The sequence below is a fragment of the Haliotis rubra genome, unplaced genomic scaffold, assembly GCF_003918875.1.
Source record: "Haliotis rubra isolate DU_JTF1 unplaced genomic scaffold, ASM391887v1 Scf710, whole genome shotgun sequence".
Taxonomy (NCBI): domain Eukaryota; kingdom Metazoa; phylum Mollusca; class Gastropoda; order Lepetellida; family Haliotidae; genus Haliotis; species Haliotis rubra.
The window spans coordinates 520257-542795 of NW_025767425.1; the positions used below are offsets into that span (position 1 = coordinate 520257).

General features: G+C 43.3%; 2 protein-coding genes across 2 annotated transcripts; both read left to right on the forward strand.

Moving 5' to 3' along the window:
- The first annotated feature begins 1065 nt into the window (after positions 1 to 1065).
- Positions 1066 to 15626, forward strand: LOC124259148 (coagulation factor XIII A chain-like). The gene is made up of 7 exons (XM_046693243.1): positions 1066 to 1255; positions 6118 to 6218; positions 7642 to 7811; positions 8236 to 8493; positions 9935 to 10042; positions 11082 to 11200; positions 15456 to 15626. The coding sequence occupies exons 2-7, from the start codon at positions 6193 to 6195 to the stop codon at positions 15624 to 15626; spliced, it is 852 nt and encodes a 283-aa protein (XP_046549199.1). The 5' UTR covers positions 1066 to 1255; positions 6118 to 6192.
- A 1581-nt stretch (positions 15627 to 17207) lies between these two features.
- On the forward strand, positions 17208 to 20385 carry LOC124259149 (protein-glutamine gamma-glutamyltransferase 2-like). Its single transcript, XM_046693244.1, has 5 exons — positions 17208 to 17243; positions 17788 to 17891; positions 18478 to 18643; positions 19146 to 19211; positions 20319 to 20385. The coding sequence occupies exons 2-5, from the start codon at positions 17816 to 17818 to the stop codon at positions 20383 to 20385; spliced, it is 375 nt and encodes a 124-aa protein (XP_046549200.1). The 5' UTR covers positions 17208 to 17243; positions 17788 to 17815.
- The last annotated feature ends 2154 nt before the right edge of the window (positions 20386 to 22539 follow it).

Here is a 22539-nt window from a genome sequence, read left to right on the forward strand (position 1 = left end):
ATGTCAATCTCAAATGGCACATCTTATTATCTGAACTCCCTGGGGATCATGCAACTCTTGCAGCCACTAGGCTTTCCCATCCTCAGGAGGTACCCATTCACAGCTGGGTGGACTGGGACACATAGACACAGTACTTTGTCCACGTTTACTGCACGTTGCTGTACCCGCAACTAGGTGTTTTCACGTATTCATGTGGCCACCATCTGGTCATATACCAACGGATTCGTGGATTCTTTTAAGTGCATATGGTTGTGTACTGTACACTAGGGGTTGTGACAACAGTGAAAGGGTCTGCACACAAAGTCGACTCCAGGATTTTTACACCCGGTCACAGGTGGGCTCGATCCCGGCACCCCAAGCTCGCTGGATCACTAGCCTGACGCCTTAGCCAGCTCCGACAGCTCGTCAACCACGCCCCCCTCTCGCTTGTGTAACTCGAGGGTGTGTGGAAGGCTGATGTCAAAGTTTAGACCCATGAAGATTCGGGTAAGGCAACGGGATCGGGTGGTCATGCTCGCTGACTTAGCTGACATGTCATTGTATCTCAACTGCTTAGATTGATGCTCATACTGTCGATCACTTGATTGTCTTGTCCAGAGTCAATTATTTACAGACCGCTCCCATATATCAGGAGGCAAAACAAACAAAACCTTCTGCGCATGCGCGAAATGAAATTATTTTGAGGGTCTCCATATCTGAAAATGTTCAGTATGCATCAGTCAATAAATGTGCAAAGTTTTATGCTTTTATCATTAAATGCACAATTTATCTGTTAAGCCGCTCCACTAATTCGCTGTCTGGGTTGCGTGTAGAGGGGACAGGTGTACCTGAGCTGACGTTGAGCCTTAGCAGTCTAACAGTGTCAGGATCACCCGAATTCTTTTTGCTACATTCTCCTTTCAGCTGTAAAACATGACACGTCACGAACGTTTCACATGTTTTAACAAGATTAAACCCATTCATTCCCAGCGGCCTATCAGCCTCTACAACCCCCTCCATCAGTAAAGTAGGCCACAACACACCTATATAAGGACACACTATATCTACGACAGCCGAGCCCACGTTCCTATGAACGACCGTTTGTCGGTTCCTTTTGTCCAAGTGGTCTGCCGCTGTGAAATATATCTTCGCATAAGTGCATCGGTGTTTCGGGTGAGTCATCACAGTCAGTAGGGGAACAGTCTAAAGAAAACCAGGCGTCTACATACCTGACCTGTTGGTGAAGATTTACCTGTAGCTTCGTCTGCATCTTCAGGTAGGATCGCATATTATTGTTGATCAAACACATATCATCCATTTATGTCACTTTGATCCTTCAAAGGCTGACCCAGCAAATGTTTGTATTTGTTTGTTTGGTGTCTAACGTCGCACTCAGCAATACTCTAGCTATATGTCCAGGGTAATGATAATCAAATTGCTTGGGCGCTTCGAGCATCACTGTGCATGGAGCGATGCGCATGATAAATGGATTATTATTATTATTATATGTAACTTATGTAGACTACGGTAATGTTATGTCGTTACATGCCCTTTTAAATTGTTGATGTTTGTTTTATTCAGATGATTTTAATACGTTTCTGTCAGTTCTTTTTCGCATGTACAATGCAGCTCAAAATCAAAACTATGTGTAACATTCTTTGTGTGGAATATGGGGCATCATTTCACCTGATCATTTTAAGCAATTGTATAGAGGAATATGCCTACTCCGACAGCAACACACCACTACCGAACTGTGCATGTGTGAGCGAGACAACCTGGTATGTTTGAACAGTTGTGTATATGTGCACACCTTTACTCTGCGTTTTTCAATCAATGTTTACAGAGCTCTTAAACAGCCAACACGGGTCGTTTCGACTCTAGTAGTTTAAAAGCAGAGTCGAAATAAGGACATGACGTCACCTTAAATATGATATACTCTCCCAAGAAGAAACGCATATAGGAATTCAACTGTATTTTTATGTTTATTTTGAAACATCTTGTAGGCTTTATCAGTCAATGAAATATAGCGAAATTGCACACTGGGAATGCAGAGTTATCCGTCTTTGGCACCAACTCGAGGAAAGTCAGTTTGAGTGTCACATGGAGACGATGTGGTGGCGCTGTGACCAGGGCATCCCACAGATGTTCGATCGGGTTTGAGTTCGGTGATCTTGAGGGCCAGGGGAGCACATTGATGTTGTGGTTCTGGAGGAAGTCTCTAGTGTGACGTGCTGTGTGGGGCCTTGCATTGTCCTGTTGAAACAACTCCCTCTGGCGATCAATGATTGGAAGGAGGTGTGGGCTTAGGATTTCGTCACAGTACCGTTGAGCTGTCAGGTTGCCCTGGATCATCACCAAATCACTTCTCCTATGGCGGGTGATCGCTCCCCACATCATAACACTTTCCCGGCCGAATCTGACCACTACCTTGGGAACGCAAGCGTCGGCGAAACGTTCACGTCGACGTCTGTGCACCCGCATTCTTCCATCGCGTCGTTCTCAATAGAAATCGTGATTCATCACTGAATCAGATTCTACGCCAATTCGGTAGGTTCAGGCCTGAACGTTGGTGCACCATTGAACTCGATGTCGACGATGTTGTTGTCGAAGCACAGGGCCAAAATAAGGTCTTCTGGCACGTAAACCAGCCTCTCTCAACCGATTCATGACGGTCTGTGCAGAAAGCCTCCTCAATCCGGGTATTTGTCGAGCGGTACTGGTCGCCGTAGCTGTTCGATGACGCAGGTGATGTACCGGGATGTAGCGATCCTGCGCCGCAGTGGTCGCTCGAGGTCGCCCACTGCCCACTGTGGGGCATCTGCTACCGCATTCTGCCGGCAATATCTCTCCCAGAGCCGTGAAATGGTGCTTAGGTGAATATTCATGCGTCGGGCAACTGCGCGTTGAGACTGGCCAGCTTCAAGCAAACCAATGGCGATATGACGGTTGGCTTCACTTAGACGTGGCATTTTGCGTTCGTCAACAATATTCCAAATACAGTGAATAATCGACAGACAACGATCAACCTTTTATACCCATCATTGAGACTATCTGATCCCCAACTTTCACATGCATTGCATGTGAACTGGGTATTCTGTGACACTACACGCCGAAATTGAAAATCATGCTGTTAAATACGGGTATTTTACGGATGGTGCGTTTTGTTGTCATGTTTCAAAACATAAACACCATAGGACTCATAAACAGAGCAAAACCTTTTGCGTTTCTTTTTTGGGAGAGTATATTACCTCTGGTCCCGAATAGATGAGTATTTATCCTGATGGGGAGCTAGTGCGATGTTATTTTCTAAGGATGAGTGGTTAGGGTTTCAACGCAGCATTGGTAATACACCAGCAATGACTGAATACAGTTTTAGCAATATTCCAGCAACATGTGGTTTTCACACATTGTATCCATGTGGGAAATCGAACCCGGGTCTTCGACGTGACGAGCGAACACTTTAACTTGGCCACTCAAACCACGCATCATCAATATTCAAATTCCAGCAATATTTCATTCGTATTTCAATAACATCGCAACCGTATTTCAGAATTCCTAGGAATATTCCATCAGTATTCCAGCAATATCACAACTGTATACCAGGTATATTCCATTCGTATTCCCAGAAATATTCCAACCGTATTCCCAGAAATATTCCAACCAACATCACTCTCACTTACTTTCTCCCTTCTTGCCTACATCACTCCCTCTCACTTTCTCCCGTCTTGCCTACATCACTCCCTCTCACTTTCTCCCTTCTCGCCTACATCACTCTCTCTCACTTTCTCCCTTCTCGCCTACATCACTCTCTCTCTCACTTTCTCCTTCTTGCCTACATCATTTCCCTCTCACTTCTCCTTCTCATACCTACATCCTCTCTCTCACTTTCTTCCTTCTCGCCTACATCACTCTCTCTCACTTTCTCCTTCTCGCCTACATCACTCCTCCCTCTCACTTTCTCCTTCTCGCCTACATCACTCCTCTTACTTTCTTCCTTCTCGCCTACATCACTCCCTCTCACTTTCTCCCTTCTCGCCTACATCACTCTCTCTCACTTTCTCACTCTCTCTCACTTTCTCCCTTCTCTCCTACATCACTCTCTCTCACTTTCTCCCTTCTCTCCTACATCACTCTCTCACTTTCTCCTTCTCGCCTACATCACTCTCTCTCTTTCTCCCTTCTCGCCTACATCACTCTCTCACTCTTTCTCCTTCTCTACATCACTCTCTCTCACTTTCTCCGTTCTCGCCTACATCACCCTCTCTCACTTTCTCCTTCTCACCTACATCACTTCCTCACTCACTTTCTCCGTTCTCGCCTACATCACTCTCACACACTTTCTCCCTTCTCGCCTACACATTATCACTCACTCCTCCATTCTTTCCAACATCACTCACTCTGTCACTCTTCCCACCACCACCCACGGAGCAGGACGATTTGGTTTACAGATATCCTCTAATGCTAATTCAAAATGTAGGTTTAAACAACCCTTTGTTTACACTGCATGCTAACATGATGTGACGCCAAAATAATGAAATTCGTTCAAAGTTGTTAACAACCCGATACCAAAGTACTTTGTCTACCATCATGATGTCATATCCTAAATAACCTAACCTGATATAACCTAAATACTTTGTCCAGATTAAGTGCTCACCGCAATAAAGTTAATTAAACGACCTGGACTCATTGCGTGGTTGTATTAACACGCTGAGATGCCTGGGTGTCGACACGAGTCATGTACATACAATGTACATCTCTGCATGCTCCTCACTTCAGTCTTAATATTGTTTGTAGGCCCCCTGACACTATATCAGACACCTTGGTGCGGCAAGCACGTGATGTTACTCTACAATTTGTATACGTGTATATGCAACGCAGTGACTATGTGTCACATGAAGTAATGGATAAATGGGCTATGGATCATGCTCTTCTTTACGTGCGCATGGTGCAAATAGCCCCGATAGATTTAGTTTTTCCATAACCAAACTGACATACAAAAGAAAGCACACAGTTCGTGTTTTGGGATTATTTATACAGAAAGAAACAAATCTTTAACTATTTAAAACTGTTTTGATTCTTTACGTTCTTGGACGGAGTTGATGTTAGAGAGCCCTGCGCGCTTTAGTCACAAGTCACATCCAAAATATCTGAGCGAGCACTGTGTGGCTATATCTTCTAAACGTCATGTAAGGCCAACAAGTACTTCTATACGAGGTCACCCGTAAAGAACCGGGTTAGAGTATTGATCTTTAGTAACCCATGCTTGTCGTAAGAGGCGGCTAACGGGATCGGGTGGTCAGGCTCGCTGACTTGGTTGACACGTCATCGTATCCAATTACATAGATCGATGCTCATGCTGTTGATCCCTGGATTGTCTGGTCCAGACTAAATTATTTACAGACCGCCGCCATATAGCTTGAATAGTGCGGCATAAAATTAAACTCACTCACCCTATACGAGGCTTAAAGCTCGTGATCGACCTCGCATAATGTCAAAGAAGGGCGCTGTGATGGCGAATTGGTTTTGTATGTTGCATACATAAACCAGTTCAATCTTTTGCTTAATTGATGAATAATTATAGTGACTAAATGAGCAACTTTGCAGTAATAATGTTGCAGTTCTCTCTTCACTTGTAACAGAACTATTTCCATGCAGTCTTAGCATAGTGTCAAAATACATGCGACTTCACAAACAGTGGTGGACATACACCTTATGTCTCGAATACAAACGGGGATTCAAGGATACCGGGAGCGGTGGGGTAGCCTAGCGGTTAAAGCGTTCGCTCGTCACACCGAATACCCGAATACCCGGTTTGATTCCCCATATGGGTACAATGTACAAAGACAATTTCTGGTGCCCACGCCGTGATATTCATGGGATAAAACCAAACCCCCTCACTCACTCAAATATACCGTATCTCTCTGTCTTGGTCTCCAGACCATGTACACAAAAAGTAGCAGAAACTGCTTCAGAGCAGGATTCAGAGAAATTAATAATGAATTTTTGAGCCGAAGTCTTGCGGGTACTTAGATCAGAGGCAATGTTATTGAAATCTAAGATTTCCAGTCTAAGTGTATCCTTAGATGATAGAACATAGAAGGAAATGCATGTGTCTAACTGTCCACTTTACTTATGCAGATACAACGCCAGGTGTTTGAGAGGCGTTGTTTCTAGCAACAACTTCAACATCATACACTGACGCCAACAACGACGATGTCTTTCCGGAGCTTCAACTTCAGGTCAGACTCACCTTCATCACCTTCAATGTGAACTGATATAATTGTCGTAAATAAGTTCTTCGTTCGTTGGAAATAGGTGTATGTCACCCACTGTATTGTAAAGAATGAAAAAGGAATATCATATTAAAATAACGACCATTATACGGTGTAACATTCTCTTCCCACAGAGGTTACTCCTGTCATATCTTCCTACGTAACCTCTGTTCTAATACGGCCCTTTCAAGGTGTGAGCGTTCAAGACTCGTGATTGGAGGTAATCAGATTTAGTTGTGCAATCAGCGACGTTGTTTCAAAGTGATCATTCGCAAGGCCTCGGTAATTTCCGTATACTTCGAGAAAACTAAACCTCTTCCCCTGCGCGATGCGCAAACGTTTCTTCTAGACAGAACACAGTCATGTTATGGGGGATCAGTGGTGTCTCCATCGCCCTCGTTGAAAACGAACAAGCTAGCCATTAAACGTCCTGTGTGTAACATCAACACACGTCCCCGGTAGATGGGGATATTTGTGGCCTCACATTTGCTTGTGTTAGTCAAGTTAAATCTAAGTCGATGTAACACGTGTTCTGATTGGATAGAAAGAAGGGAGATAATTCGTGTTGCGATCTTTTGCCGCTAGGGGATTTTACGAGAACCGGGAAATATGGCCGTATTAGAACAGAGGTTACGTAGGAAGATATGACAAGTAAGCTCTGTGGGAAGAGAATGACGGTGTAATGGTGTAGTTTCAGTCTAAGCCAAGTATGTTATAAAGCACCTGTACTAAGTTAGAACTGAAGCCCAAGTCTTTTGCGAGTTAGTTGGGTTCTGCGGAACTAATCGTATTACTTTATTGAATATCCCTAAGTGATGCATGACTTAGACGGAGAGCGGAAGGTCGCGGGTTCGATCCCCGACCGCGTCATACCCAAAAGACGTTAAAATATGGTACTTGTTGGTCCCTGCCTAGCGCTCGGCATTAATGGGTACAACAAGGACTGGTCGGCTCGGAGTCAGTGTAACCGTCTGAGTGGGGTATTCATGCTTCACTGCGGCTTGGTATCTCAGTGAGCTAGCACTATAAAACCAGCTTAAGTCTAGGCTAGTACAAGCAGCCGCACCTACACATACACACGCATGCTCGTCGTCATATGAGGGAAATGTTCTCAAGCACGACGTAAAACCCAATTTCACCTCACCTCACGTTGACTTAGGAGTCTAACACCTGGGTGAAGGCTACCAACATAGTTATGGTGCGAAACGGAATTCGAAGCCATGGTCAGGGTCTACGGCATTCAACTAAGGGACGTAACCAAGGGCGGCGACTTTTGGCGCAATTGAGGTCTTGCCTAGACTTGACCTACTGTGAACCTACAATAATATAACGTTTTGAGTCTAAAGGACATGGCCAGAGCATAAAATAACCACATGACAATATGTTACAGTTCCACTCGAATAGTGAGAAGTCGGTTCAGCGAATCATGGTACTCCTTTGGGAGAACACGGCCCACTATGCTGGAACTCGACAGCCACTTCCGGAACAGGTGGAGAGACGACCTGGGGGAAAGGGAGATAACCACGAGGCACCAAGAAAGCTTTGGTCAGGATGTGGCAGGTGCTGTTGGTTTCACTCCATGGTAGCCCCGGGATGTGGCTGTTAGCCGCTTACTTATCTGTCCAAGAGGCAGGCGTTACAAATATATAATTTATGAAATGACTTACAAAGTACATGGCTATTACTTTCATAAGAATCTGTTTAATGTGGTCTTTGATAAGACAATCGTGGGTACAAAGAGGCTGATAGTGGTTATATGCCTGAAATTAAGAAATTCTAATGAGTTAGTGTATAAAACCCGCTTTACCAGGCTTGAACACGAGAAATGGGCGTTACGCATTGTATCCACGTGTGCTTGAATGTTTAAAACACGTTAAAATGAATGAGGTTTCCAGAACAGAATATGTAGAATGGACAATGGAATATTTAAGACATTTTTGACTTTCAAAGGTAAACAAATAACCATTTTATGTTTCTTAAACAGGAGACAAGGAAAGGGTGGATGAACGATCGGAGATTACAGGAGACGATTTGGCCTCAAAACTGCACGTGACCAACCTTGACCTTAACATATCGGAGAACACCAAGCAGCACCACACAGACATGTATGAGTGCACAGAGGTCAGGGGTCATAAGGGAGCCGAGCTGGTGGTCAGGAGAGGTCAGACCTTCTTCATCACCATCACCTTCGACAGACCTTACGACATCGCCAGGAACGACATCACGCTTTTGTTCAGCTTAGGTAAGTGTGTACCATATATTATTTAGACCCATTTCGCATTCCACTAACCCTCCGCAAAGAAGCAAACAAAACACATGCAAACAAGGAACATTCCACTGAGCAATATTCAAGTATTTGACTCAGGTATGCAAATAGTCGAGTGTGGACCGGACAATACAGTGATTCACAAAGGAAGGCTACTCTAGGTTGTAATACAGGCTGTTTTGTGCTTGCTGGGTAATTGCATTTTCATTACGCTAATAAATTATCCATACTGCAGCAAAATGAAATATTACGGTCAAACATGTTTAAAATACTAGATATTATCCCAAGCCGCAGAAGTCCACAGCACATGTATGGAAACGGATGCTGCTAGCCGTTTCGGTATCTATAATTGAATCGATAATGATAAACATTGTCCCCTTTAATTTGTTCACCAATCTTCAACTACTTATATTAATTTTGTTTTTCAATTGAAGTTAGTTAGCAAACAAGTCATTTTTTCTACGTAGTGTTATTTTTAAAAATACAATTTGGTTTAATGCTTTTAAATATTAAAATATAATCTTTCGCAATATACAGACAGAGTGAAAACCAATAGATTTGATCTTTTAAGACTCAGAGTTACAACATTTTGAACATTGTGTATGGATCAAGAGGTTACAAATGCATCTTTACCCCGTTTGTACTGCACCAACTTGAGTTTCTACAAAGACAGCCACAGAATACCTTTTTGTAGGTACTAGTGCTGGTAAAAAGACAGCCAATTCTCACAACATTTCTTTCTCAGTTACATAGAAACTTGGTATATTTTCTTTTCCCTGTCAGTTTCTTTGCTTTAGTACATATTTTTATTGCAAATGACCCTGACGGATACCACTTTTATCCGATGGATTCAAAACTACGAAAATTCAAAATTACGTCACTGTAGTTCCAGACAGAAGTATCCACCCAAGTATCCGTATATATATTCTTCCCTGTCTGAAACAAGGCATCGAAATAGACTGAACTCACGTTAAGGAAGTTCCACTGTATTGCAAATTGTCTAGGAAAACTTTACTGACAGGCAAGTTGTCCAATAGTGGCTGCGTTTGCATTTGAACCGTGTGATGGTAATAACCGGCATTGACACGCACCGTGCACTGATGGTTAAATTGTTTCTGATGCTTAGATGCCCTGATAACCCATGCTTGCCACAAAAGGCGACTATGCTTGTAAGAGGCGGACTAACGGGATCAGGTGGTCAGGCTCGCTGACTTGGTTGATTGACACATGTCATCGGTTCCCAATTGCGCAGATCGATGCTCATGCTGTTGATCACTGGATTGTCTGGTCAGACTCGATTATTTACATACCGCCGCCATATAGCTGGAACATTGCTGAGTGCGGCGTAAAACTAAACTCACTCACTGATGCTCTGATGCTCTGATGCACTGTCCACTTATCATGACTCTTCATGCAGCGTCTGGAGAAAATGACAGCACAGTCGAGGAGCTCTTCAGGGTGACGGAAGACGAAGACACGTCCTATAAGCCACGCAAATGGGGCGCCACCGTCGTCAAGAAGGGAGGTAACTCTCTCACAGTAGAAGTGTTCTCCCAGCTTCTACCCCTATTGGAGTGTGGGACTTGATTGTCAGGACCGCCGTGGACGTCGAAAACGGCAAAGACCTCATCTGGCAGTACAACCACAATGACGACATCATTATCATCTTTAATCCTTGGTGTAAAAGGTGAGACACAATATTCAAATAAGGAGTGTTTTAGATCACCCGGTAATACTGGTAAATACGAAATAACATAGAATTTAAACTATTGAATTGATATTAGATCTCCGGGGAATAGAAAGCTGATACAAATGCACATTAAAAAGCAAAAGCAATTCAACTGTTAAAAATATCACGTGAAAAGAAATATATTGAGCAAAACGAAACGGAAATAGTTTTCTCAGATGTACGGTAGCAAAGTGGTTTATGCCATAAAGTTCGATGTGCAGAATTGCCTCCTTTAGACATTCTCGGATCCGCTGATCAACGGTTTGATATAATACATTAATCATAATCTCTGGATAGTCATTTCCATAAGATTGTTTGTTAGTTTCACCCAAGTAGAACACAGCAGTTAGCTCTTCCATTCCATATTAACAGACAGGTCTTGATGTACTGCTAAGTGAAACAGCTGACTAATTATTTTCACCTTGACGCTACAGGTTCTGTAGTCCCTCCCCAGATTACAAAAATAAAGAAAATGGCCCAACTCAGACAAGAGTAATTTTAAAGGCCTAGACTGCTCTGCTCTTAATGTCCAGGGCTCCTTTGGTTGGAATATATATTGTGACATGATGTTTATATTTCTAGGATTGAATAGTGCTCCAAGCCTTTTCTAGAAATATTCGGTAACTCTAACTTGCCCTCAGTCTGAAGAAGGTGATCGTGTGGACTCCTTTTATTATTTCTTGGACTAAATGTGAGCCTAGTGCTTGTTTGTAATATTTTTCACTTGTTTGACCATGCATGTGTACGGTACATGGATATATGACAATTGTTTAATGAACACTAGGATGAATCTGCAGGGATTCAGGCTGATGAAATGTACGTTCTGTCGGGACAGAGGATGTGGTGTATCTGCCTGACCCAGAGTGGCTAGCGGAGGCTGTGGAAAACGACTCAGGAGTGTTGTACCAGGGAGATTACTTTAACATTAACGGCAAGCCCTGGTACTTCGGTCAGGTGAGTTACTGATGCATGTCTGATGAGTTAATGGCAACTCGGGTAGGTGAGTTACTGATGGGGTCTGGTGAGTTACTGGCAGCTTGGGTAGGTGAGTTACTGATGCATGTCTGATGAGTTAATGGCAACTCGGGTAGGTGAGTTACTGATGGGGTCTGGTGAGTTACTGGCAGCTTGGGTAGGTGAGTTACTGATGGGGTCTGGTGAGTTACTGGCAACTCAGGTAGGTGAGTTACTGATGATGGGGTCTGGTGAGTTACTGGCAGCTTGGGTAGGTGAGTTACTGATGGGGTCTGGTGAGTTACTGGCAACCTGGGTAGGTGAGTTACTGATGGGGTCTGGTGAGTTAATGGCAACTCGGGTAGGTGAGTTACTGTTGGGGTCTGGTGAGTTAATGGCAACTCGGGTTGGTGAGTTACTGTTTGGGTCTGGTGAGTTACTGGCAGCTTGGGTAGGTGAGTTACTGATGGGGTCTGGTGAGTTACTGGCAGCCTGGGTAGGTGATTTACTGGTGTGGTCTGGTGAGTTAATGGCAACTCGGGTAGGTGAGTTGGGTTCTAGGGAGTGACTGGCAGATGTGTCAGGTGAGTTACTGATTGGGTCAGGTGAGTTACTGGCTGCTCGGTAAGGTGAGATACTGGCAGCTCGGTCAGGCAAGTTACTGTTTGGGTCTGGTGAGTTATTGGCAACCTCAGGTAGGTGTGTTACTGATGGGGTCTGGTGAATTACTGGCAACTCGGGTGGGTGGGTTACTGATGGGGTCTGGTTAGTTACTGGCAGCACAGTCAGGTGAGTTACTGATGGGGTCTGGTGAGTTACTGGCAGCTCGGGTAGGTGAGTTACTGTTGGGGTCTGGTGAGTTACTGGTAGCCCTCGGTAGGTGATTTACTGGTGTGGTCTGGTGAGTCAATGGCAACTCGGGTAGGTGAGTTACTGATAGGGTCTGGTGAGTTACTGGCAACCTGGGTAGGTGAGTTACTGATGGGATCTGGTCAGTTACTGGCAGCTCGGTAAGGTGAGATACTGGCAGGTCGGTCAGGTGAGTTACTGTTTGGGTCTGGTGAGTTATTGGCAACTCAGGAAGGTGAGTTACTAATGGGGTCTGGGTGAGTTACTTGCAGCTTGGGTAGGTGAGTTACTGATGAGATCTGGTGAGTTACTGGCAGCCTGGGTAGGTGATTTACTGGTGTGGTCTGGTGAGTTAATGGCAACTCGGGTAGGTGAGTTGCGTTCCCAGTGAGTGACTGGCAGATGTGTCAGGTGAGTTACTGATGGGGTCTGGTCAGTTACTGGCAGTTCGGTAAGGTGAGATACTGGCAGCCTCGGTCAGGTGAGTTACTGTTTGGGTCTGGTGAGTTATTGGCAACTCGGGTAGGTGAGTTACTGATTGGGTCTGGTTAGTTACTGGCAGCACAGTCAGGTGAGTTACTGATGGGGTCTGGTCAGTTACTGGCAGTTCGGTAAGGTGAGATACTGGCAGCTCGGTCAGGTGAGTTACTGTTTGGGTCTGGTGAGTTATTGGCAGCTCGGGTAGGTGAGTTACTGTTTGGGTCTGGTGAGTTATTGGCAACTCGGGTAGGTGAGTTACTGATGGGGTCTGGTGTAGAGCATCAGCGGACCCTTACTATACTACTAATAGCTTACACTGGAAGGGAGATATTTTCTGGTCACGACTCTATTATTTACAGCCAGCTCTGACGTAGCTGGAATGTTGCACAGTGCAACGTTTGACAACAATGTAAAGTGAGAAGTTCCAAGCCTGATCACACAGCTCAGACAGCCCAGACAGTGATGAAAATGTTCGACACACGACACAACAAAGCTGCATGTATTGACAGGACGAAAGTCACTAGGGTAGTGAGGGTAGTCCAGCGGTTCAAGAATTCTCTCGTCACTCAGAAGGCCTGAGTTCGATGCCCAATATTATTACAATGTGCGAAGCCCGTTTCTGGTGTGACCCGCCGTGCTATTGCTGGAATATTGCCAGAAGTGGCGTAAAACCCAACTCATTCACTCACTAACTCACCACAATAACATCACATTACATAATGTGGTTCTGTTTATATTCAATGGATATCAGCCAGGTGTCAGTAATACCACCAGATGTACAGTTGTAATATTACGTTCTCATTTACAGCTTGTAAATATCTTTGTAGTTCAAGCTAGACAAATATCCTTTTTTCGTAACCACTACCTCTTAAATGACGGCCGCCTGTAAATATTGTGTATTGTACGCCCTGTGAAGAGACAGGTTTTCGAACCAAACTTCATTGTTTTTAGCGGTTTTTGTTAGTTTGCACACGACATTATCGGTCATGGTGACCTAGCTTCGTCCAGTAAATTTTATCAATTCAACATATTGTATTCAAGTTGACGTGGCTGAGGGTGGGTAAACAGGCCTAAGTGGTTTGTATAAATACCGTTCCAAGGTACATAGCTGCAATAGTTTACACTTCAAAACTTTAAGGTTTAAACGAAGAACGAATATAAATACTATAAGTAACAAAACACACTCTTGTTACCAAGGCAGCAGTCATTTGATTCGTCTGATTCTGTTCTAAAAAATAGGTCATAACTATTAGGACTGTGCATTGGCAAATAAATTGTATTAGTAAATATATTGCAATTCAGATACCCGTATTGCAATATGTTGGGACCTTAAGCATTTGACAGTGAGTAGGTGGGTATTGCAGAGAATTTTCATATTGTTATACATTGTGATGCGAAAGAACAATTTAACATCAACACAGTGGTTCAACCCCAATTGCTGCCATAGTGAATCCTTTGCCCTAGTATTTGGCACCACAATGGTCGTTGTTGAGGGTCGCCATTTTACAAAAAGCATGACTTCTGGTGTGAAAACGGAAATATCCGAAGAATTTGAGTGTTACGAAGTTTTCCGATTGCATGTAAAAATACCGGCTTTCGATCAGCGTATCGCAATACATATCATTTTATGTCTGAGCCGGTATACCGGTAAACCAGTTATATTGTTTAGCTCTAACAGTGAGTGACACTAACTGTGCATGTCAATCCTATTTTCTATATTATAAGTTCCTAAAGATACATGTTATGGCTCTGATAACAGCAATCTCAAAATTAGGTTGCATAGTCACAGATTCTGTTTTCTTTATACAATTTATAATATTACAGTATGCAGTTTTGTGGTTGAATAACGATGGTAAACATTTGTCGTCAATGAAAGTATGGCGATATACCGTGCAGCCCTAATAACTCTGAAATCACTTCGAGGAAATGTCGCGATGTCGCATTGTCGCGCGTTGGCTAATTGACACTTTCTGCTTTTTATTTAAGGGAGACAACACGGCAATGCGACCATGCTACGATGCCCCTTTTAGAAATGCATACATATAGAACAAGACTATTTTTAACTGTTCTTGTATGAAGTACGCACGCATACCCACTGACAAGATGGCGTTAACAGGTCGCACATCATGACAACATTCGCATGTATGGACACGATCACCCATGTCCTCTTCAATGAGAGACGACACAATGAGCTTTTGTATTGTCAGACACCGCCAAAATAACAATGCAGAGTGAAACATTTGTATCATAACATGCTCACACATTAATTCGAGCTTTTTCTGTAGTTTTGATTTGTCTATTCAACAAATGTATAAACATATTCAAAGTAATAAGTGAGTTTTGAACAAATTTAGAGTTATACCAAATCGTGAGATTCTGCGTTGTAAATAAGTTGAAGGCGTCAAATTCAGTATGAAGTCCATAGTTTTTTATCGTTTTCAATACACTTTATCCACATAACTATCTTTCTGAAGACATATAGTATTTCATTACCTAGCCGATAAATAAATAAGTCGGCATTGTGCAGAATTTGTAAAAGACTTTGCAATTTTAGTTGATGTCATGACCAGGTTGAGTGTGGTCTGGATTTGAGACTGTGTGTTGTTTTTGACTTGTTTGAGGGACTAAGGTTAATATGTTAATGAATCTGAACCGCTATTTGCTACTACTTCGCTTGATACGGACCCTTTGGTGAACACCAACTCATTTTAGGACCTGTTTAATCTGTTGTAGATATGAACCCTTTGGTTGACACCCAGTCATTTCAGGACCTGATTAATCTGTTGTTGATATGTACCTTTTAGTGGACACCCAGTCATTTCAGGACCTGTTTAATCTGTTGTTGATATTAACCTTTGAGTTGGACACCAACTCGTTTGAGGACCAGGTTTAACCTGTAAATAATTTGAACCAATCTGTTGGCCAGTTTGAAGACGGCATCCTGCACGCCGCTCTCCATCTTCTCAGGAAAGGCTTCAACTTCAAGATGACACGAGCCATGGGGAACGCCTGCAAGGTTGCCAGGATGCTCTCCAAGATAGTGAGTACTCACGCCAGTGACCATGGATTATTCCATATTCTTACTTCATTTGTCTAGAAGGTGCACTCACTTCGATCTTGAAACATTCCCTGTAAGGATCCAGATGAGACCAATGATAGTATTACACCGTCATCAAACTTAACGTTAACATCAGTGTCAACACACTTTTAGTTTGATAATAGATTGAATTTGAAGTAGACACTTCAAATGGTTTATGGTTGATGTTAATTACCTTTGCAAAGTGCGTTATGTCAGCTTGACCTTTGGCATGAAGGATAACTAAAGTGACACATTAGTAACTGTTTCGAATGAACGTGAAGTGTGTGGCAAATATATACAAATATATACATACACATAAATATACAAATGTAACGCATCCAATTGTAAATTGTGCACTGCCACACTGTCATATTTATTAATGCTCAGGTGAACTTCAACGATGACAACGGCGTCCTGTATGGGAAATGGCGTGGCGGTTTCGACGGCGGCACGCATCCTAACACTTGGACAGGGGAGTGTGAAGATACTGAAGCAGTACATGTCCACCACCAAACCGGTCAAGTTCGGACAGTGCTGGGTCTTCTCAGGGCTCCTCGTAACAGGTGGGGAGAACAATCAGTATTGTTGTTAACCATGGAGAGAAGAACATGCAGAATTGTTGTTTAGGAATGGGGAGTTTCCGTATTGTTGTCTAACAGTGAGGATGAACAATCCGTATTGTTGTCTTACAGTACTTGTGTGGATGAACAATCCGTATTGTTACTTAACAGTGTGGATGAACAATCAGTATTGTTGTTAACCATGGAGGAAGAACATGCAGAATTGTTGTTTAAGAATGGGGAGTTTCCGCATTGTTGTCTAACAGTGAGGATGAACAATCCGTATTGTTGTCTTACAGTACTTGTGTGGATGAACAATCTATTGTTGTGTAACGGTATAGATAAACAATCCGAATTGTTGTTTAACAGTGTGGACAAACAATCGGTGTTGTTACTTTGCAGAAGAGGGCTAAATGAGTAATAGCACTACCTGTGGGCGCGGGTAGGGATGGGGTGGAGTGGCATGGGTGGGGTGGGTCGGGTCGTATGAGTAGGAAATACTCAGTATTGTCATTATCAGCAAAGGAAAACTGTCAATATCATTGTTATCAGTATAGGCGAACAATTCTATCATTAATATAGAGAACAATTATCCTTCTGACATACATGCAACAAGTTAGTGGACACGACTGCCAAATCGTCTATCGCGCCGCAATTATCTTTGCAGTGATGCGCCCTCCGGGTACACAAAAACCTATGGTTGTTGGTTCGAATCCCGATTTCCCCGATTATATTTCTAGGTTTGCCAGCACCAAACCCGTGTTCGTGGGTTCCACCACAGTGGTACACGTCTGAGACCTGCGTCAGATTAAGCTGACGCGTCGTGACAACGCTCACATGCTATAGTCATGTATTTTCTGGGCTGAAAGTTATGTTTATGAATTTGAATATCACCGTAATTAATAATACATTGCTCGCTGTATCCACAGTGTGCCGAGCCATAGGACTGCCCTGTAGGAGTGTCACCAACTATGAATCTTCTCACAACACTGACAAGGAACGTCTAAGCTTAGACGAAATATACCGACCCAAACCATACGGGTGGCTATGTCAACGTCTCCGGCGACAGGAAATGGTAAGTATGGGGGTTCATGTCGGACAGTTGGAAGATGGTGCCAATGCTGTTCTTGACAAATTTATGGAATTAATAGACTAAAACGATATTGTTTTCTGATGTTTTGTGACATCTATTGATATTTTCAATTATTGTTTGGAAAAAAAATATTTTTAAGTTATTTAAAAAATAAGAAAGCCTAGAATAATTGTTCGTGTTTTACTATCATATAGTCATTTGCATGGGTAGCAAGTAGCCAGTATCTCATGGTAGATGTAAGAGTGAGTGAGTTAAGGTTTACGCCGCTTTTAGCAATATTCTAGCAATTTCACGACGGGGGACACCACAAAATGCTCTTCACACATTGTACCCATGTGGGATCGGACCCGGGCGAACGCGTTAACCATATGGCTACCCCATCGCCCAGGTTGATGTACGAGCCTATTTGATAAGAGACTGCGTGTTCAGGGGAAAAGCGTACATATCTACAATAGTATTGCTGACTGTCGTGTTTTATTCAGTTTTAGCCCATTTACGTATGACAAAGAACATTTTAATTTCCCAGGAACTTTCATGTATGGAACGAGGTATGGATGAGTCGCCCAGACCTGGGGAAACAGTTTGACGGGTGGCAGGCCATTGATGCCACGCCCCAGGAGGAAAGTGAAGGTGGGAGGGACACCGACATAAGCATTGATACTTGACACACAATCATAACCACTGATACTTGATACACAATCATAACCACTGATACTTGATACACAATAACAACCATTGATAATTGATACACAATAACAACCATTCATACTTGATACACAATAACAACCATTGATACTTGATGCACAATAATAACCATTGATACTTGATGCACAATAATAATCCATTGATACTTGACGCAAAATAATAACCATTGAGACTTGCCACCAGAATAACAACCATTGATTCTTGGCATACAAAACAACCATTGATACTTGACACGAAATAATAACCATTGATACTTGATGCACAAAAATAACCATTGATATTTGAAGCACAATAACAACCATTGATGCCTGATATGCAATAATAATGAGTGATACTTGACATATGTTACCAGCTGTTAATGCTTGACATACAATAACGCCCAATAATACATTACATATGATAACAACCAATGTTACTTGACATACAGTACCCTAAAACGTACACATATATTGTTAGAGAACTTGTATCCCTTTCACTCACCTATTGCCTTGTCTCTTTCATGCATTTACAGGCGCGTTCTGTTGTGGTCCCGCCCCATTGAAGGCCATCAAGGAAGGGCTGATCTACATCGGCCATGACACGCCCTTCGTGTTCGCGGAGGTCAATGCGGACTTAGTGACTTGGGAAGAGGATTCAGTGACCAGAAAACTCAAACAAGTGAAGCGGATCAGGAACATGTAAGTAACACTCTGGTGGGTGAAGTCACCAGTCATCGCATTAATTTCCTAATTGCAATATATTATACAGTATATATGAATAGAACAGGTCCCCCGACTGGTACGACTGTCACAGATAATGGTAGGTTCCAAATTGGTGTAGGTCTCTGACTAACACTAGTCTTTGACACATATGTGTTCTGGACAAGCACTTCCACCTCACGCATAAGGGGGCGGTGGGGGTAGCCTAGTGGTTAAAGCGTTCGCTCGTCACGCCCAAGACCCAGGGTCGATTCCCCACATGGACACAATGTGTGAAGCCAATTTCTGGTGTCCCCCGACGTGATATTGCTGGAATATTGCTAAAAGCGGCGGAAAACTAAACTCACTCGCTCACTCACGCATATGTTCCTGACAAGCACAATTCCCCTTATTGTATATGTCCCCGTGTTGCCTATGTCCTTGACTAGAACATGATGCGTCCTTGACGTCCGTTTCCTAATTATTCCGCGTGTTTCTGCAGTATTGGCAAGAATATCAGCACCCACAGTCCATCCGTGAGTCACAGGTCGGGCTGCAGCGACTGGATGTAACTGACCAGTATAAGTATCCGCAAAGGTAGGCCCACTGTCAATGACCACTGGACAGAGCACAACACACACCTTATTGACACTTGGTAAAACACTACACGCACCTTGAAGGTAGTCTTACCTCGCCCGGAGCCTTGGTAAAAGCACAACACGCACCTTGAAGGTAGTCTTACTGCCCGGAGCCATGGTAAAAGCACAACACGCACCTTGAAGGTAGTCTTACTGCCTGGAGCCATGGTAAAAAGCACAACACGCACCTTGAAGGTAGTCTTACTGCCCGGAGCCATGGTAAAAGCACAACACGCACCTTGAAGGAAGTCTTACTGCCCGGAGCCTTGGTAAAAGCACAACACGCACCTTGAAGGTAGTCTTACTGCCCGGAGCCTTGGTAAAAGCACAACACGCACCTTGAAGGTAGTCTTACTGCCCGGATCCTTGGTAAAAGCACAACACGCACCTTGAAGGTAGTCTTACTGCCCGGAGCCTTGGTAAAAGCACAACACGCACCTTGAAGGTAGTCTTACTGCCCGGAGCCTTGGTAAAACACAACACGCACCTTGAAGGTAGTCTTACTGCCCGGAGCCTTAGTAAAAGCACTACACGCACCTTGAAGGTAGTCTTTCTGCCCGGAGCTTTGGTAGAAACACTACACGCACCTTGAAGGTAGTCTTACTGCCCGGATCCTTGGTAAAAGCATTACACGCACCTTGAAGGTAGTCTTACTGCCCGGAGCCTTGGTAAAAGCACTACACGCACCTTGAAGGTAGTCTTACTGCCCGGAGCCTTAGTAAAAGCACTACAGCACCCAGGAAGGAAAGCTGATGGTCACTGAAACTAGACCAGTACCCCGTTTCACAAAGCTCTCGTAAGCCTAACATCTCGTAACTTTTCTCGTAGCATTCGTACCTTCTATGTTACGGTATGGGAGGTACGAACGCTACGAGAACGATTACTGGATGTTAAACTTTGAATCTACATCCTATAGGAGGTACAAATGCTACGAGGAAGAAACATTACGAGATGTTAGGCTTACGAGCTTTGTGAAACAGGGGCCCAGGCCTATTGCCAGCTGATGTCGTTATTTCAGTTACACTGTCTTCTCACAGGTTCCGCGAAAGCAAGAGATGTGCTCCGACAGGCCCAGGCGATGTTCAGAAGGGACAATCTGGATGACGATGAGGGATGAGCTGCCGATGTCACCAGGTGAGGGCGAGAGTTTAACACTAGATAGTGCTAGTATTAAATATCTTGGTGCATTTATACATATTCTTGTCTGTCACTCAGACCATAAAACACATATCCCCAATCCAGCACATGCAGGAAGTCTAGAATGTGGCAAGTCAGATTACCACGGTTTCTGATAATGGAGGAAGTCTATGGGCTTCTTTTTAATTGTAATTATTTTAATTTTGAAATTCTCTGTGAAATATGTTCACTTCAGAGACTAGATGTTAGTCTATACATATTCGTATTGTAACACATGGTGCTATGGATGGGAGCTTTGATGGGTTAAAACGTTCTGTTGATTTCTTAAATATGGTGAACGTTTTAACCAAGGGAGGGTTATATTTTTCAATTTCTTAACTCAGGCCATTGGACTGAGTATGGACAATATCGATGTCATGGTGGGAATGGGCTTCTCGGTAAGATACACGCCCGCAACAACGACAACGTGGCCCGCACCGTTACCTTGTTTATCGACATCTTTCACAGTACCTACCACGGCGTCACGACGGGGACGGCTGCCAGTCTGAAAAGATGGAGACATTGGTACAAGCAGAGGGCAAAGTGGGTGTAACATTGGAGTCGTAAGAGACGTGATATATTATACAATTATAGACTGGTGATGAAGTCAAATACCTGTTTTATTACCCACGAGGTCAACGTATTGGTAACGTTAACATATGGTACTTGTATGGCCCTGCCGGGCGCTCGGCATTAATGGTCAGGGCAAAGTACAAGACGCCACATACACACGCATGGACGTCGTCATATATGAGTGAAATATTCTTAATTATTACTCACGTGGCCAACGTATGGGTAGTTGCATACTAATATCGTACGTCACACGAGAGTGTCACATCGCGTTGACCTGTGTCGTAACGACTTGACCACCTGAGATTCTAACGATTTGATTGGATAACCGATGACCTTTCAATTAGGTCACATTCTGACGTAACTATTTTTTCATTCATAACAAACACGTGAATTCATTCACTCTACAACTTAAATGCATTTCGCTTAAGTCAGATACCATAGGAAGGACACTCGTTTCGTATTATTTCGTATGTAATAAGACCTCGTGTAGTATTCTCTATTTATGGACCCAAAGCAATATTGACAGAGGAACGAAGACCGAGATCAATATTGCCTTTCGTGGAGTCCATAAAACTGGTATGATGATCAATTCCCCCAGTCCATAATTGTTTTATTATGTAATTACCGAAAAACCTCAAGACAATAATACTTTTGGTCGGACCTGGGTGGGAGTCAATATGCTTTTCTGTCGACAGTGACCCTCTAGACCAATCAGGTAGCCGGAAAAATATAAGCTTACATAATAAACTGACTTATTACTCGCCCGTGCAAGATACTGCAGTGTAATAACTTTACGACAATATTACACTAGTGTAATAACGTCATAATGGTACAGTTATGAGGTCACAATGTTATTACCTCTGTCACAACGGTATTAGAGTTTGCTTGACTCGCGGAAGCTGGACAGTCATCACACTGTAGGCAGTTTCTATCAGTTTATGTTGGAGAGAAAAACAGAATACCAAACTCGCTTCCGTGAAATACCATTTTTTATTAAAGTCGTGAATGATTGTGTTTCAAAGTCGCTTTCGCTCGTTTGATACTAAATCATTTACCCGTTTAATAAAAAATGGGATTACACTGGAAGGTCGTTAATAATCCTCATACGTATTACATACGGTGGAGTTGATTTAACGTTGTAGCAACGGGAGACATATATCGTATTCATTACAGGCAGGTGTGAAGAGGCAACAATGTTAACAAGGAAGACACTAAAGTAGATTCTACTAAGCTATCACAGGCGGAGGAGAGTAGGTGTACCATTGTGGTCATATTCGTGAGACATAAATAGACGATACTAATCGATCTTCCGTGGAATACCATTTTTATTTAACGCGTTAATGATTTGGTATCAAACGAGCGAAAGCTCTACGATACCTGTGTGGAACATGACCCAATGGGTATTGTGTTTACAGGCCAGACTTTCACCTTGAGTGTGTCCACCCCAGCAAGCAATGATGCGCCCACAGGAAGGCTTCAACTTCCAGATCAGGTTTTAACGAAGGTCAA